At 43.5% G+C, this 13,283-nt stretch overlaps 1 protein-coding gene across 1 annotated transcript in view; it reads left to right on the forward strand.

Annotated features, from left to right (window-relative positions):
- Positions 1-13,283, forward strand: part of MECOM (MDS1 and EVI1 complex locus) — a 333,598-nt gene that overhangs the window by 141,527 nt on the left and 178,788 nt on the right. Inside the window, exon 2 of the mRNA XM_027733289.2 lies at positions 6,551-6,900. Coding sequence (XP_027589090.1) covers positions 6,551-6,900 — 350 coding nt within the window. The remainder of the gene's footprint in view (positions 1-6,550; positions 6,901-13,283) is intronic.

Here is a 13,283-nt window from a genome sequence, read left to right on the forward strand (position 1 = left end):
AGGAAGGTTTTTAATTTGTCTTGTGCATTATCTGCGCTGTTGTTACTGATGTGTATCTTGCTATGAGCTCAGACAGAAGCCACCAGCAGCCTGGAGCCCTTTGCCCGGGGCGCTCCAGTGGTGCCCCCAGCTGAGCTCCCTTTGTGTTTCATGTAGATTCTGCTGCCCGTGGTGCAGCACCGCAGGAAGTTGGTGATTTGGGTACTTCGGGCCCAAAGCTGTGCTCAGGCCGCCTCGAGCTGCCTTTTTCTCCTGCCTTTGTCTGCGCAGCTTTTCCTACAACTCCCTCTTCTGCCGGCACGCAGAAGGGTTTGCTCCTCGCGGCTCAGGACAGAGGTGTGGGAGGCAAATGCCCTCCGTGATCAGCAGTGTCACGAGCACGAAGGGAAGGCTGAAATCTGGGCACCACATTTTCCTCTAATTTTGTCACATTAGTGTCAATCTGAGGAAATTCAAGTAACTTTGGCAAAGTCCAGGGCAGACACTGATCTCGTTTATTCCTTGGTGGAAGTCTAAAATAATTACTTAAGATTTAAGAGTTGTGTAAGAGAAATCAGAATCTGGCCTTTGGGGCCACCACAAGGGTGCTTTGGTCCCCCTTGCTCTCACTGCATGGTCCATGAGCGTGGTTTTCAGGGCTGGACCTTTTGAGTGTGTTCAGGGCAGCTTTAGTTTTCTCATACTTGTGTTAGGGTCAAGTAACACAAATATGCAAAATCCCCATGTGTTTGAAGGCTAATGATTGTGAAAGTATTTTTCCTTTGTAATTGAAGTAATGATTCAGAACAGCTTCAAGTGCTGTGTTTATCTCTAAAAGTGCTTTTAATCTCTTTTGTTGTACAATGGAACTTGCTATTTGTAAAACTGTTTCTGTCCCATGCTTTATGATTTTTACCTAACTGGGAATTACTAGCTCTAGTCTGTTTAGAATCTAATCTCACTTGATTAGGTCTGTCTGATGCTTTTGACAATGGGGTCCTGCCTGGGGCCCCCAGACTGTGTTACAACACAAATAATAATAAATAATTGTCACTAGGTCCAGCTCCACAGAACAGTTCTGTGAATAGGGAGCGGCACAAACCAGTCTCAGGTACGTTAACTGATAAAGTGTTCAAGTAGAGTAATGTAGCTCTTGGCTAGAGTCCCTCCTGCGCCTGGAGATAGTAACCCAATCTCTGCACGTTTCTAAAGCTAAGGATCCTTCTCTGCTTCTCCTCTGGCCCCCTCTGAGTCATGACCACCTGGTGTGGACTGTCAGGTGGCTCCCATTTCCTTCACCACTGGCTGTGTGTTCCTTTTGGAGCTAATGGGTTTTCTTCTCCTAATTTTCTGCTTTTCTTGACCTCCCGTGTTCTAGACTGATGTGGATATATTTTGTAATCAATCAGTCTCTGCCTCTAACAGGTTTTTTTTTCCTTTAATACTTGTTCAAACAGAAATTCAGATAAAGGTGTCCATTTGTATGCAACAGGAAATGCCTGTCTCCTTTTCAGATATCCATGCAAATACTCCAGGCTGATTTCCTCTGCACTGAATAGTAATGCTAGGTCAAACAAATGTAAATTCTCGCTGGTCTCTTTGAAGGATCTGATTCAGGACTTTGTGACACATTCGGGTACACCCTTACCTTAGACAGGAGAAAGGGATTAATTCACCTGATCCTACTATGCTCCCTAAAGCCCTCATTAATGCATCCTCCCCGAAGGCTTGTATCAGGGATGATCAATAAAGCTCGTGGAGCTCAAAGCTCCTGACGTGTGATGGAATTCTCCCATCAAATAGTTAGTTCTCCTGGTGTCTAATCTTTGGGACTAGGGGTCATCTTTCTCACCTTTGAGAAGTTGCAGGCATGAAACTGTGTGTCTCTTCTCATTGCAAAAAGCCACTTCCACATTTATCTCAGCTCTTACTTTATCCTGCCCAGAAGGTGATGGCATTCTGAAGTAGGCTCTCTAGATGCCTTTGCTTTCAGCCTACCTCTTTCATCTGGAGTAATCAGCCATCCAGTTTATGATTAAGTCACTGGTGGCCACGTGGATGAATCCAAGTGCAGAGAACTGGATTTCACTGAATCACAGAATATGCCAAGTTGGAGGCACCCACAAGGATCATCAAGTCCAACTCCTGGCCATGCACAGGATGATCCCCAGGAGTCACACCATGTGCCTGAGAGTGTCATCCAAATACTCCTTGAACTCTGTCAGCCTTGGTGCTGTGACCACTTCTCTGGGTAGCCTATTTCAGTGTCCAAACATCCTTTGAGTGAAGAACCCTTTACTAATATCCAACCTAAACCTCCTCTGACACAGCTTCAGGCCATTCCCCAGGTCCTGTAACTGGTCACCACAGAGAAGAGATTAGTGTTTGCCCCTCCTTATGTGCTAGAGTGTTTATCAGTCAATAGTCACTTTGGGAATGTATATCCTCAGGCACAATTTGCTTGAAGAAGAGTGGGTGGTCTGTATGGATGTGTTTCTGTTTGTTATGGGTGGTTTGACTCTGCAGATCTGGGTGTTGACTTGATCCTTGGAGGACTTTGTGTGAAGTTTAAGACTGCCCTGAAACACTGATAAATGTAACAGTCTAGCATGTCTGCTCAACGTGAGATGCCATCATGTGGCATTTCAGCTGCACAAAGTCACAGTCTCCCTGAGCATGTGGCCCAGTGTGCTCTGACAGCAGCACGTCTTTGCCTCGCTCGCGGCCACAGCCAGGGGAAAGTGGTTTGGGTTGTGTTCAGCAACCTCTGCCTCTCTGTCATTAGTGCCTCTCACCTAATTGCTCTTGGAGAGGAAGAGCATGCTGAAACTGCTAAGAAACATCCTGGTGGAAGGAAGTCCTCTCCTCTTCCCAGCCATGCACAGGAGGCCTCTCAGTCTCAGTGACCCCAGACCCCACAGTTACAGAGGTGGCTTTGGCACTTTGCTCTTCCATCCTCATCAGGCACCTCCCCAGCACATGGCCATGTGGACTCTTTCCTGCTGGCATGCAAGGTTTTGTCAAAAGTGCAAACCCAGGTGTCCACCCTGGTCTTTTAGTAGCAATTAACCTTTCCTCCTGGGTTTCCTTTGAAGCTTGCTCATGTTTTTATTGTAAAGTAGCGGTGAAGAACTTTATGGAGACTAACATCTAAGCTTCCACACTACCTAATCTCATCTCTTCCCTTATCAGGGGCCTCATTTCTTATTTCATCCTGTTTCTAGTGGGGATAATTATTGGAATTTAAAGAAGCCATCTTGAATTTCAAAACTGCAGAGCTATCTATGTGAATGATTTGCAGTTCACTGTGAAAATGATGCTTATCAGCAAAGTCCCTGGGTTTAATCCTAACCTTACAAAGGTTTTCTATCAGTCAATATCCTATGATTTTGCTGGAAGCCCCTCTGACCCATGTGGGTGTAAATTTTAAGGGGAAAAGTCACACACCCTTTGAAAATTAGGCCCAGACCCTTGGTTCATGTACATTGATTTTAATATAACTCCTTATATCATTAATTTCACAAATATGTCTTAGTGGTCTTTCCATCTCTTGCTCAGTCATAATTCAACTCTGTGTTTATTTTGAGGTTTAAAAATTTTTTTTCTAGAATACATTGCTATTTCAGACAAAGTCTATTTCAGTAATCTGTTCTACCCACACTGTTAGAGCTTTGGGGCATACAGGCCTATTATATTTTCCAGAGCTTTCAAGCTGAAAGCCAGTGTTTAACGACGACATCGGGTGTGGCTGCTGGAAATCAAAGGAGGCACAATAGACCCAGCAAACGGACTTGTCTCCCTGCCAGGCTTCCAGAGGCCAATTTATCAGCTGCAGGTTTGACCCTATATGGCTAAAAACGAGCGTAGCCAGAATGACTGAGATAAGTATAACCGAGGCCTTTGAGTCTGAGAAAGAGAAATTAAACTGGACTGTCCCCGGGGGAGAAGAAACATCTGTAAAGCTGTGCTTGCTAAATGTTTAAGGCTTGGCTTGTGCTGGCTCATGGGCAGGCGCTGCTGGCAAGTGGGGCTGAGGAAGGTGCCTTTGAGAAAGGCACAGAGCAGGTCATTGCTTGCTGTGACTTAATTTGTTTGGCTGAGGTTTTCTCTGTTATTTGGTGGAGGAGAGTTGACTGTGGGACACAAGGAGAACCTTGGTTTTATGGGACACTGCTCGGTGGGACAGGGAAAACCACAGTGACTGTGTGAGATAGGCTTTTTAAGGAGTTTGAGTGTCAGGCACCCAGCTGTCATGGAAAATCAGTGGAATTTAGATGGCTGAAGATTTTATCCCCCAGACCCCCCTTCCAGTGAGCCATGTGCTTATCATCATCCAGATCACTTTCCTTGAGCGATTTCTCTTCCTGCACCCCATGTGTATACATGGATTGGAGTTTTTTTATCCCTGTTTCAAAAACAGCTGAAGTCTTTTAGGCAGGACTGCAATCTAAACAGCTGGGGGAAGACATCTGAATAGGAGCGAGCCTGCCCTGGCTGCACACAACACTGCTGCCAGCATGTGAAGTCAGGGACCACATGGGAGTTTTGGGGGTGCTCAGGAGGTGTGGATGAACCTCTGTCATCCATCCCACCATGCTGGAGCAGAGCTGTGTTTGGGGGCAGCAGCAGTGCCATGATGTAAGAGATGGCTCCTAGTGTGGTTGTCTCAGAGCAGAGCGAAGTGAGTGGTGGCATCCAGGTGGAGCTGTGTCTCTATCCTTTCCATGTCATTTTTCCTCTTCCTTGAAGGTCCAGAATGAGTGTTGCTGTGGGCAGGAAAGCATGGCAATGGGCTCATAAGTGGTAGGCACAGAGTAAGCTCTCTGCGCTGGTTCTTTGATGAGCCCTTGAGCATCTTTGCCAAACTCTGCACCACTGCACTATGACAGGATGGCAGGATATGGCAAGATTTCTGCACCATAAGCAATGGAAAATCCCTCTGTGTGTCCTTCTCAGCTGAATAGTGGAGTCAGTCATGATTTTCTAGTTCTCGGAGTGCCAGGTATTAGAAAAGTGACAAACTAATCAATATTGGGTTCAATTGTTAAAGTGCAGGCAGAGTCTGCCAAACCAGAGGCTGAGGGAACGGGTAGCTGAACTTTCTTGTGACATGTATGAGGTCATAGCCAGTGCCACATAAAAGAAAGAAAAACAGTTCATGGCTGTGAATAAATTGCTCACAGATGAAGAATCCAGTTTGCCAGTCCTGTGATGGGAGCAATCTATTCCAATGATTTGTTATGTCCCAGTGTTTGTCTTAGGCAGTACCAGAAGCATGAAAGTACAGATATAAAACCGTGAGATAATATGTAGCAAAGATGTGAGAGACAATGGGCTATGACCAGTTTCCAGTGGAAAAGGCATACGGTGCTAATCTACCATGGATAGTTTCTTAAATGAGCAAGAAATTGAAAGAACATTTTAAAGTTTCCTGTTTCTTCACTGAAACATAGTCGTTCTGAGTGCCAAGCCCAGCGTAACGCTTTAATTTCTGGGCCAACTATATTATGCAAATCTCCTCATGCTCAGGTCTTAAATACCCGATCTCTCAGTTTCAGTCCTTGGAGAAAAGTATTCTCACCTCCTATTTAGGTTTGAATTAAGTGGAATGAGTTCTTGTGTGTATAAAAAGCCAATAACATTAATAAAATTAAATGAATGTATATAATTTAGAAGTTTTCTTGGTTAGTTGGTCTTTTTGCTCCTTTTGCATATGTTATTGGGCTGAGCACTGTATTGCTGGTACAGCTAAAGCCTTTGCTGAAGTAACTCAGTTTTTTTACTAAAAGGAATTTACAATCAGTCTTACATTTTGTGCTGTCAAAAACAGTGAGTTTTTCTTTTTTAGTTTTTGTTTGCTGGCTAAACCCCAGAGATGAAGGTTTTTTTATTGTGTTTTGGATCTACCCCAGGTTTTTTCTTTTTTTCAACTGTAAGAGGAGAAGGTTCATGTTCTCTATAAGGTGCTGCTTGGATCTTATTGTTGAGCTTATTTTAGACCATTGCATTTCTTGGAGGTCAATGGTAAGACACTGATTTACATCAGCTGAAGCTCTTGCCAGGAGTTGTGTGGTAGGCTGGATCCTTTCCTCCAAAGACTAATTGGAGGCCATCAAACTTAATTTTGGCTACTTTAGGTTCAATCTGTCTCTCTGAAAGACCAGTAAAGCTTTCCTGCTTTTCACTTCTCTTAGATTTCAGTTGTAACATGCAATGCTGGCTTTCAATTGTGATTTCAAAGCGTGTGCGACGCAAAGCGCCGTATCCGGACCGGGCTGGACAATGGGTGTGCCTGCCTATACATCTGTATGTAATTCCCTCGCTTGGGCTCAGTGATGCAAACCACTTTTGATGTCAGGAATATTGAGAAACCCTGTGTACCCCCAGGCCTACACTAGAGAAAAGGCTCATGGCCTTCCAGGGTGAGGCTCTGCTGCAGGATTCATGATTGATGAAGGTGCCGCCCGCCTACCAAACCGTCCTCTCCGTTTTGTGTGCGCAGGCTGAAATGGTTTCGTATGCAAAATCTGTCAGGATATTTCAAATCCTACTGTTTGGCTTTCTTTTCCAGGTGATGAATGTTTGTATGAGAGCTTTCCTGAACTTCCCTTGGAGGAAGCGCCAGAAGCTGATGGAGAGGCTGCAAATGTTCAGTGTCCAACATCCATCAGCATCCAAGAGCCGTCTTCTCCAGCAACCTCCAGCGAAGCTTTCACGCCAAAGGAGAGCTCTCCTTACAAGGCTCCAATATACATTCCCGATGACATTCCCATTCCTTCAGAGTTTGAGCTCCGAGAATCCAACATTCCTGGAGCAGGATTAGGGATATGGACCAAAAGGAAGATTGAAGCAGGGGAAAAATTTGGCCCTTTTGTAGGAGAGCAGCGGCCACACCTCAAAGATCCCAGTTACGGTTGGGAGGTAAGATGCCGAACTCTCTTTTGTTCTGTTGAGTTCTTGTGTGTCTATAAACATTATTATTTGCAGAATTTGAGTCTGATCCTGCAGCAGCCAGAGCATATTTGTGTGTACCAACTGCTTTGTGGCCTTTTGGGGCTTTCTGCATGGAGACAAGTGTCAACTGAAAGAGGAAAAGAGGAATTAATATTGCTCTTCATGCACGAAATCTGTCTGGTTGGATGTTGGCAAGTGATGCGTTGCTGGAACATTTCTGTACTGTTTTTAGTTTATTCTCGAATAGTCCTGCAGTATGTTTGTGGGTGAGGGATTTGCAAAAGTCATTGCACTTTAGGTTTGAAAAGAAACTGGGTGCTGCTTTCAGGGTATCATTTTCACTTTCTGTCAGTGATGATTAGAATAGCCCTAAAATGCAGTGTTGTGTGGCTAAATTGAAGAACCTTGTGCTGCTTGGGGACCTCAGAAGCTGGGGGGTCGATCCTGCTTCCATTTAACTTAATGGGAATTTTGCCATTCACTTGGTGAAGTATGTTTGGATGCTGGTGTTAGACCCAGCACACTGGAGGATGATGTGGTTCACGTTACTTCTGCAGACACTCTGGGAAATGCTGCTTTTCCTGGGGGAGCTCAGGGACTCCTTTGGCGAGTACTGGGGTTGGCTTCTGCTTTCCCTGCCTTTGGGGACAACGTGTTTTCCTCACTGCGATATCGCTGTGGATCTGGCTGAGCTGCTGGTCCATGGTCAGGTCAGGGACTTAAACATCACGTGGTGTATGTTGCTGTTGTGTTATGAGGTAACAAATGTTCTTGCGTGGTTTTATTCATAGTTTTAACAATGTGCTGTAGGAACAGAGCTTAATCTCAGTTTTCCATCTGTACGTTTCCTTTGGTTTCTGATAAGGGGAGCAGTGCAGAGTTTGCATGGCTCTCCAGGGGCATGGCTGACCTCTGGAGAGATGGGAGTTCATTTTCCCAGGAAAAATGGAGTTCTGCCGTGGAGCAGAGCCTTGCAGATATGGCGGAAATAGAGGTTTGATTTGCTCTTAACTGTCTATAAACACTCAGTGAGTTCATTCCCGACTTTCCATCCAGTTGTTTAAACTCTTGTGAGACCTGTGACAATATGACAGAATAGTGTCAAGAGAAATTATAGACTTGGCAGCACTCTATCGAGTTAACAGACTCTGATGCAATATAATTGCTAGTGAGAAATCTTTATTATTTGAAAAAGGCACCAGGAAACCATAAAATCTGACCTTTAACCACACCACAATTAAGTTCAGATATTGATAATAGAAGCTGAAGCAAAACTGTTGAGATATGGCTGTACCTGCAGGTTTAACATATTCCAAAACTAGGGTATTTTAGACTGGACCCTCAAGTGTTGTAGTGCAGGATAACCCCACTAAAACTGAGGGAAACTCATCTTGATTTTCACATTCTCAGATGTGGATAATATGCTATGATATTACTTATTTTCCTGCTTGAAATATTTAGGATATTGGAGCCTAAGTTATCCAGACAAGAAATTAATATCTTGATAGTGCTGGAAGCCCAGCTGGCAGACTGAATCCCTTTCAAGCTGCAGGACTTGTGCCATTTGAATAGTGTTATATATTTGGGACAGCTGGGGGAAGCTATTGAAAAGCTTTTGGAGCAAAATCACACAAAATCAACAGTCAGGTCCCTCTGCAATTTTGTCACTCACTCAGCATTCTGTGGTGCCCAGGGGAGCTTGAAACAGAATATTTTTCCAACAAGTGGGTTTAAATACCTTTATTGTAGCTGAAGGGAGACAAAGAAATGTTGGTTACCAGAGTTTACACAGTGAGTAAAACGGCACATGGTGGTTAGGGCTAAAGGATGGATGAGAGGGAGTGGGTAGTGCTGCAGAAGACTTTCCTGATGCCCATTCCTGCCCAGGTGCTCATTATCACACTCCTCTGGAATCCACTACTGTCTTGGGCTTGTGCCTTGGAGTATAAAAGGGGGAAAGAAGCTGTTACTGGTGTGTGGATTGAAGCGATACTAAAGGCAGTGTGGGATAGTGAGGGGAAAGGTGTCATTTATTGAGGTTTAAGTATGGTCTTGGAAATTTAAGCTTTTCTGGGGGTCTTCTTTTCTGCTTAAAAGGGCACTCTTGGAAAACAGGGCATTTGTCCAGCCAGGTGCCAGTAAGTCAGTTGACAAACGAGAATTCATTCTGCTGTTGCTGATATCAAGGTGAAATTTCTTTGTTGATCTTCAGTGGAGGAAGGATGCAACCAAAATGTCTGTATGGCACTGACTGTGGGTTTAAGTGACTTTGTGGTACAAGAGGTTTTAAAATCTTTCTTTCCACAATGATACTTACTTGATGAGTGAATTGCACTGATGTAGATTCTGTCACAGTAGTCTCTTGTGTTTGATTACATAGGATTCCTAGAATAGTTCATGGTGCTGTAGAGGTCATCTGTGTCTGGAGGCTTCAAAAAGTGAGGTGTGCCAACCTGCTCACACTGGTCCCACAGGCCAAAGAAGGTGTTTTGCTGTGTCCTGGCTTACTCCTTTCTTCATCTTGTGTGTGAGGTGCTCCAAGAGATACATAGTGGGGTTGCAGCATTGCTAATGCTTGTGTACTTATTTAATTCTCCTGAGTAGACTCCCCTGTGGTTGCAGAGAGAATGATTAAGTTATTGGAAAAATCAATCTTTCCATTTTATCGGAGTTTAAGGTGAAAAGCTGAATGTACAATGGTGTTTGGCTTTCAGAGATGGTGAAGGAAGACTCTCTTTTTGAGAAAATATTAACATAAACATAGTCATATAGCTTTGGAAGAAAAGCTGAGCATCTTCCTCAACCTTCTTCTGATGCTGCCTATATTATTGATTTTACTATGAAATATTTGCTCTTTTTTTTGCAGTTGTTTAGGATTGCTGGGCAGCGTAGAGTCTTACACTAGAAAATTTTAAACTAAAATCCTACTTGCACATTGGAGGGAAGAGTTTACAGCCACACACATATTTGAACGGTAACTGCATTTTTGGAAAGGACATTTTTATTCTCTTGCAAAGGTTGTCACAGTTTTGGGTATTTCCAGCTGTGGAATACTTCTGACTTCCAGTTTTTCTGACTGATATCCATCTGAGTTGATACTGGGATTAGCCTGTAGTGGTTGAGAGGGAAGTGGAAGCCATAAGACTGGTGCTGTTAAATTTTGCAGCCAGGCAGTTGATGATAAAGAAAAATTTGCTGTAGAAGGCTGAGGAATTTCATGGAGCCTGTTCCTACGTTCTCCTGTAGCAAGTCTCCCTGTGGCATCGATGCAGAGTTTTGCCGGAGCAAGCCCGAGAAAACAATGTCTATTGTGTCCATTTATACAGTTCAGCCATAAAACACGCTCTGGGACAAAGAGAATTTGTTGTGATATAGTTGTGCTTGGGTCATGATTAGAGTGCTGTAGATCGGTTTAAATGAAAAGCCATAAATTTGAATTTTATCTCATTTTGCGGGCCTGGAGCTGAGCATTATCTAATCAGGTATTGGTTAACGAAAGTACAAATCGAACAGGGGGTCACCGGACAGGGGGAAAGGTCGAGGTTTTTTGCAGTTTGTCATGGAGGTTTTAGTATTTGCCGGCAGCCCGAACATCCGAGGGGGTCGGGAGGCTGTTGCTCAGTGGTTGTTTGAAAAGGGAAAATTGACTGCTGCCTAATCAACAAAGAAAACAAGCTTTTAAGGGATGGCAGTAATTTTTATTTTTTTTTTTTTTAAACAAAAGCAAGGGAATGCAAATTTAGTTGATTTCATCGTGGTTCATGCCCCGCTATGAAAAACAACTGGGAGAGTGTTTCAAAGCAAGCCCTTGACTGGGTCACCAAAGCTCAGGCACCTTCCTTCGACCGGCACCTTCCGGAGGACGTAGAGCATCCAAATTCAGGTCTCTCACTGCTATTGCAAACTCAAAGTCTCTCATTCATAAGAACAAATTCTTCCCAGCTCTTTTTATCCCAAACTTTTATTTCTTTACTAGGAGGGCAAAACCAGGAGCAATAAACTCTTATAAATCAAACCTGTCACAGAAGTAAAAAAATATTTTAGAGCTTTATAAAGCAGCATATAATCTGTTTATAGAGCAGAGTATATTTTCCTGTCATGCCAGTGAGGCTGAAAAACAGCTCATATTTGGTAGAGTATGCTTGAGCTGATGCTATGACTTCTAAATGGAAATTAGAAGGCCATTTGGCTATTTATTTATGTCTCCTCTAACATTTTTGATGTGAGTCCTTGGAGAAAATGGCACAGCTTCCTAAAAATTGTTCTGGAGTACAGGCTTTCCACTAGTTTGTAGGGACTGGAATAGTTACAATTTGAAGCTTTAATTCTGCACTCTTTGGCTTTATTTTGGCAGCTCTAAAAATTAGATTTAGGTTTATCTGAGATTCTGGGGTCTGAGAGATGTACCATCTCTCTCTGAAAATTAAATAATAAGTTACAAAATGTAAAGGCTTTTAGAGATGAAATCTAATTTATGTGCTCCCAAATCTGAGTTGTAGCACCTAAACCAATAGCTTGGTTTTCTTAGCATCTGAAAACTTCTAATCAATGGGAGTTATCAGCTGATTCTTTATGTATAGATGATAGCCCCGATTTTTGGGTCCTCCTTTGGAAAAATAGATGTCAGAATGTCGAAAGCAGAATATTTTTTAATTTATTTTTTAAAATATAAACACGGCAAAAAGTATCATCTAAATAACTACATATGGGATTCACACATCTTAAAAACGAGTTAGGCTGTTCTCATTAAACAATGACAGTGCTGAGGGAAATGACTCCCTTGTCAGTGAAATCACTCAGGGAGAGAACAGTAGATAATGCCTTTTTCAAAAAGGAAAAATAAAAGGAACAAAGACTTCGTCACTTCTAAATATTTTCTTTGGGATATGGAGTGTGTCCTAGTGTTAAATAAAAACCCCTTTATTTTCTGCTGTTGTCTGACACTTTCACACTGCCCTGACTTTTACAGACCAAATCTTGGCTTTTTCTTGAGTTGTTTTGAACAGTATTAATGTGCAAAACAGCTCCACACTTGACCAGGTGGTTAGAAAGCAGGGAAGTATAATACAGATTCCTTGCCTATATTTTCTTCTTGCATATGAACCTCAGCAGTATAGAGACTCCAGGGATTTTTGCAAAATTATTATTGAAGCTAAAGCAGGAATAAGGATGTGGACTATTCTGTTATTTGGAATTAAAAAGGAATGATTTGTTTTATAGTGGGAGGTGGGGCTGCTTTTTGATCAATACAAGACCAACCCAGTTTTGCAGAGAGTGTGTTCTCCCCCAGATCAACAGATCATCCCCTTCTGGCAGCTGCAGGTGGGGGTGACATCCTTACCTCGTCTTCAGCAAATAGGTGATGTTTTATCCCATTTGGAGCTCAGCTTTGCAAGGCAGAGAGCGCTCTGGCTGAGATCCAATAAAGCACTTAGGCACGGGCTTATCATCAACAGGATTACCCAGGTGTTTGAGTTAAGCACGTGCTTAGCTGCTGTGTTAAGCTCTCAGTGAGGGACACAGTGTTCAGTGCACATAGGATGGAGTTCATACCGTATATCTTGCCTGGGGTGAGTGTGCACGAGGGTGCTCCAGACAGCCCCTCCAAAGCTGTGTACAAAAAGGACATTTCTTATGGTGCTGTGAGTGTTACCAGCCTGAATTCTTCTGTTGTTTGCATCTGGGTCTTGTGGTGAGGCTGTGACTGAGTCAGACACTGCTGCAGCAGCAATGGGAGGCCTGTAGAAGGGCAGACAGATGCTTTGTGAGCAGAGCTTCGGTCCAAGAGTCCATGTCAGCTCTGCACCCCAACCAGCCCCTGCCTGTTATCACCAGTGTTCTCCCTGCTCAGAGAACAGGCACTTTATCATTGCAAATGAGCAAACATCAGGTCCTTGAATAGCAAGGTATGAGCAGGTGGACTTGTCATTCAGTTTGAATTAAATATATTGATGGCAAAGGAAAGCTGTTGGTCCTTTGGGTTGTTCCATGTGGATGGAAAGGGCTAGCACAGGGGGATCATGCAGCATTAGCCCACTGTTCTCTTTCCTCAGCTATTCTTCACTTCCACTCTTCAGTTCTCCTAATTCTTTGATTAATGTGATTAAGCAGACTCTTGCATCATGAGGTTGGTGGGATTTGATGCTCTGGTTTTTTTGGACAAAGACCACAACCCTCCTTTGCTAAGGCAAACCTGCTGCTCGCTGGAAGGGAAGCACGAACAAGATCTGCAGAGCTCCCTCTCCAGCTGCCTGGGTGAACTATTCTCAGAAAACATTCAAAACGGTATCACACAAGGTAGCTGAGAGGCTGTAGTGGTTGCCAGCCCTCTGTCCTGAGCCATCTCTAGC

Source organism: Pipra filicauda, unplaced genomic scaffold (assembly GCF_003945595.2).
Source record: "Pipra filicauda isolate LSUMZ 115617 unplaced genomic scaffold, ASM394559v2 scaffold244_size1468961_pilon, whole genome shotgun sequence".
NCBI classification, from domain to species: domain Eukaryota; kingdom Metazoa; phylum Chordata; class Aves; order Passeriformes; family Pipridae; genus Pipra; species Pipra filicauda.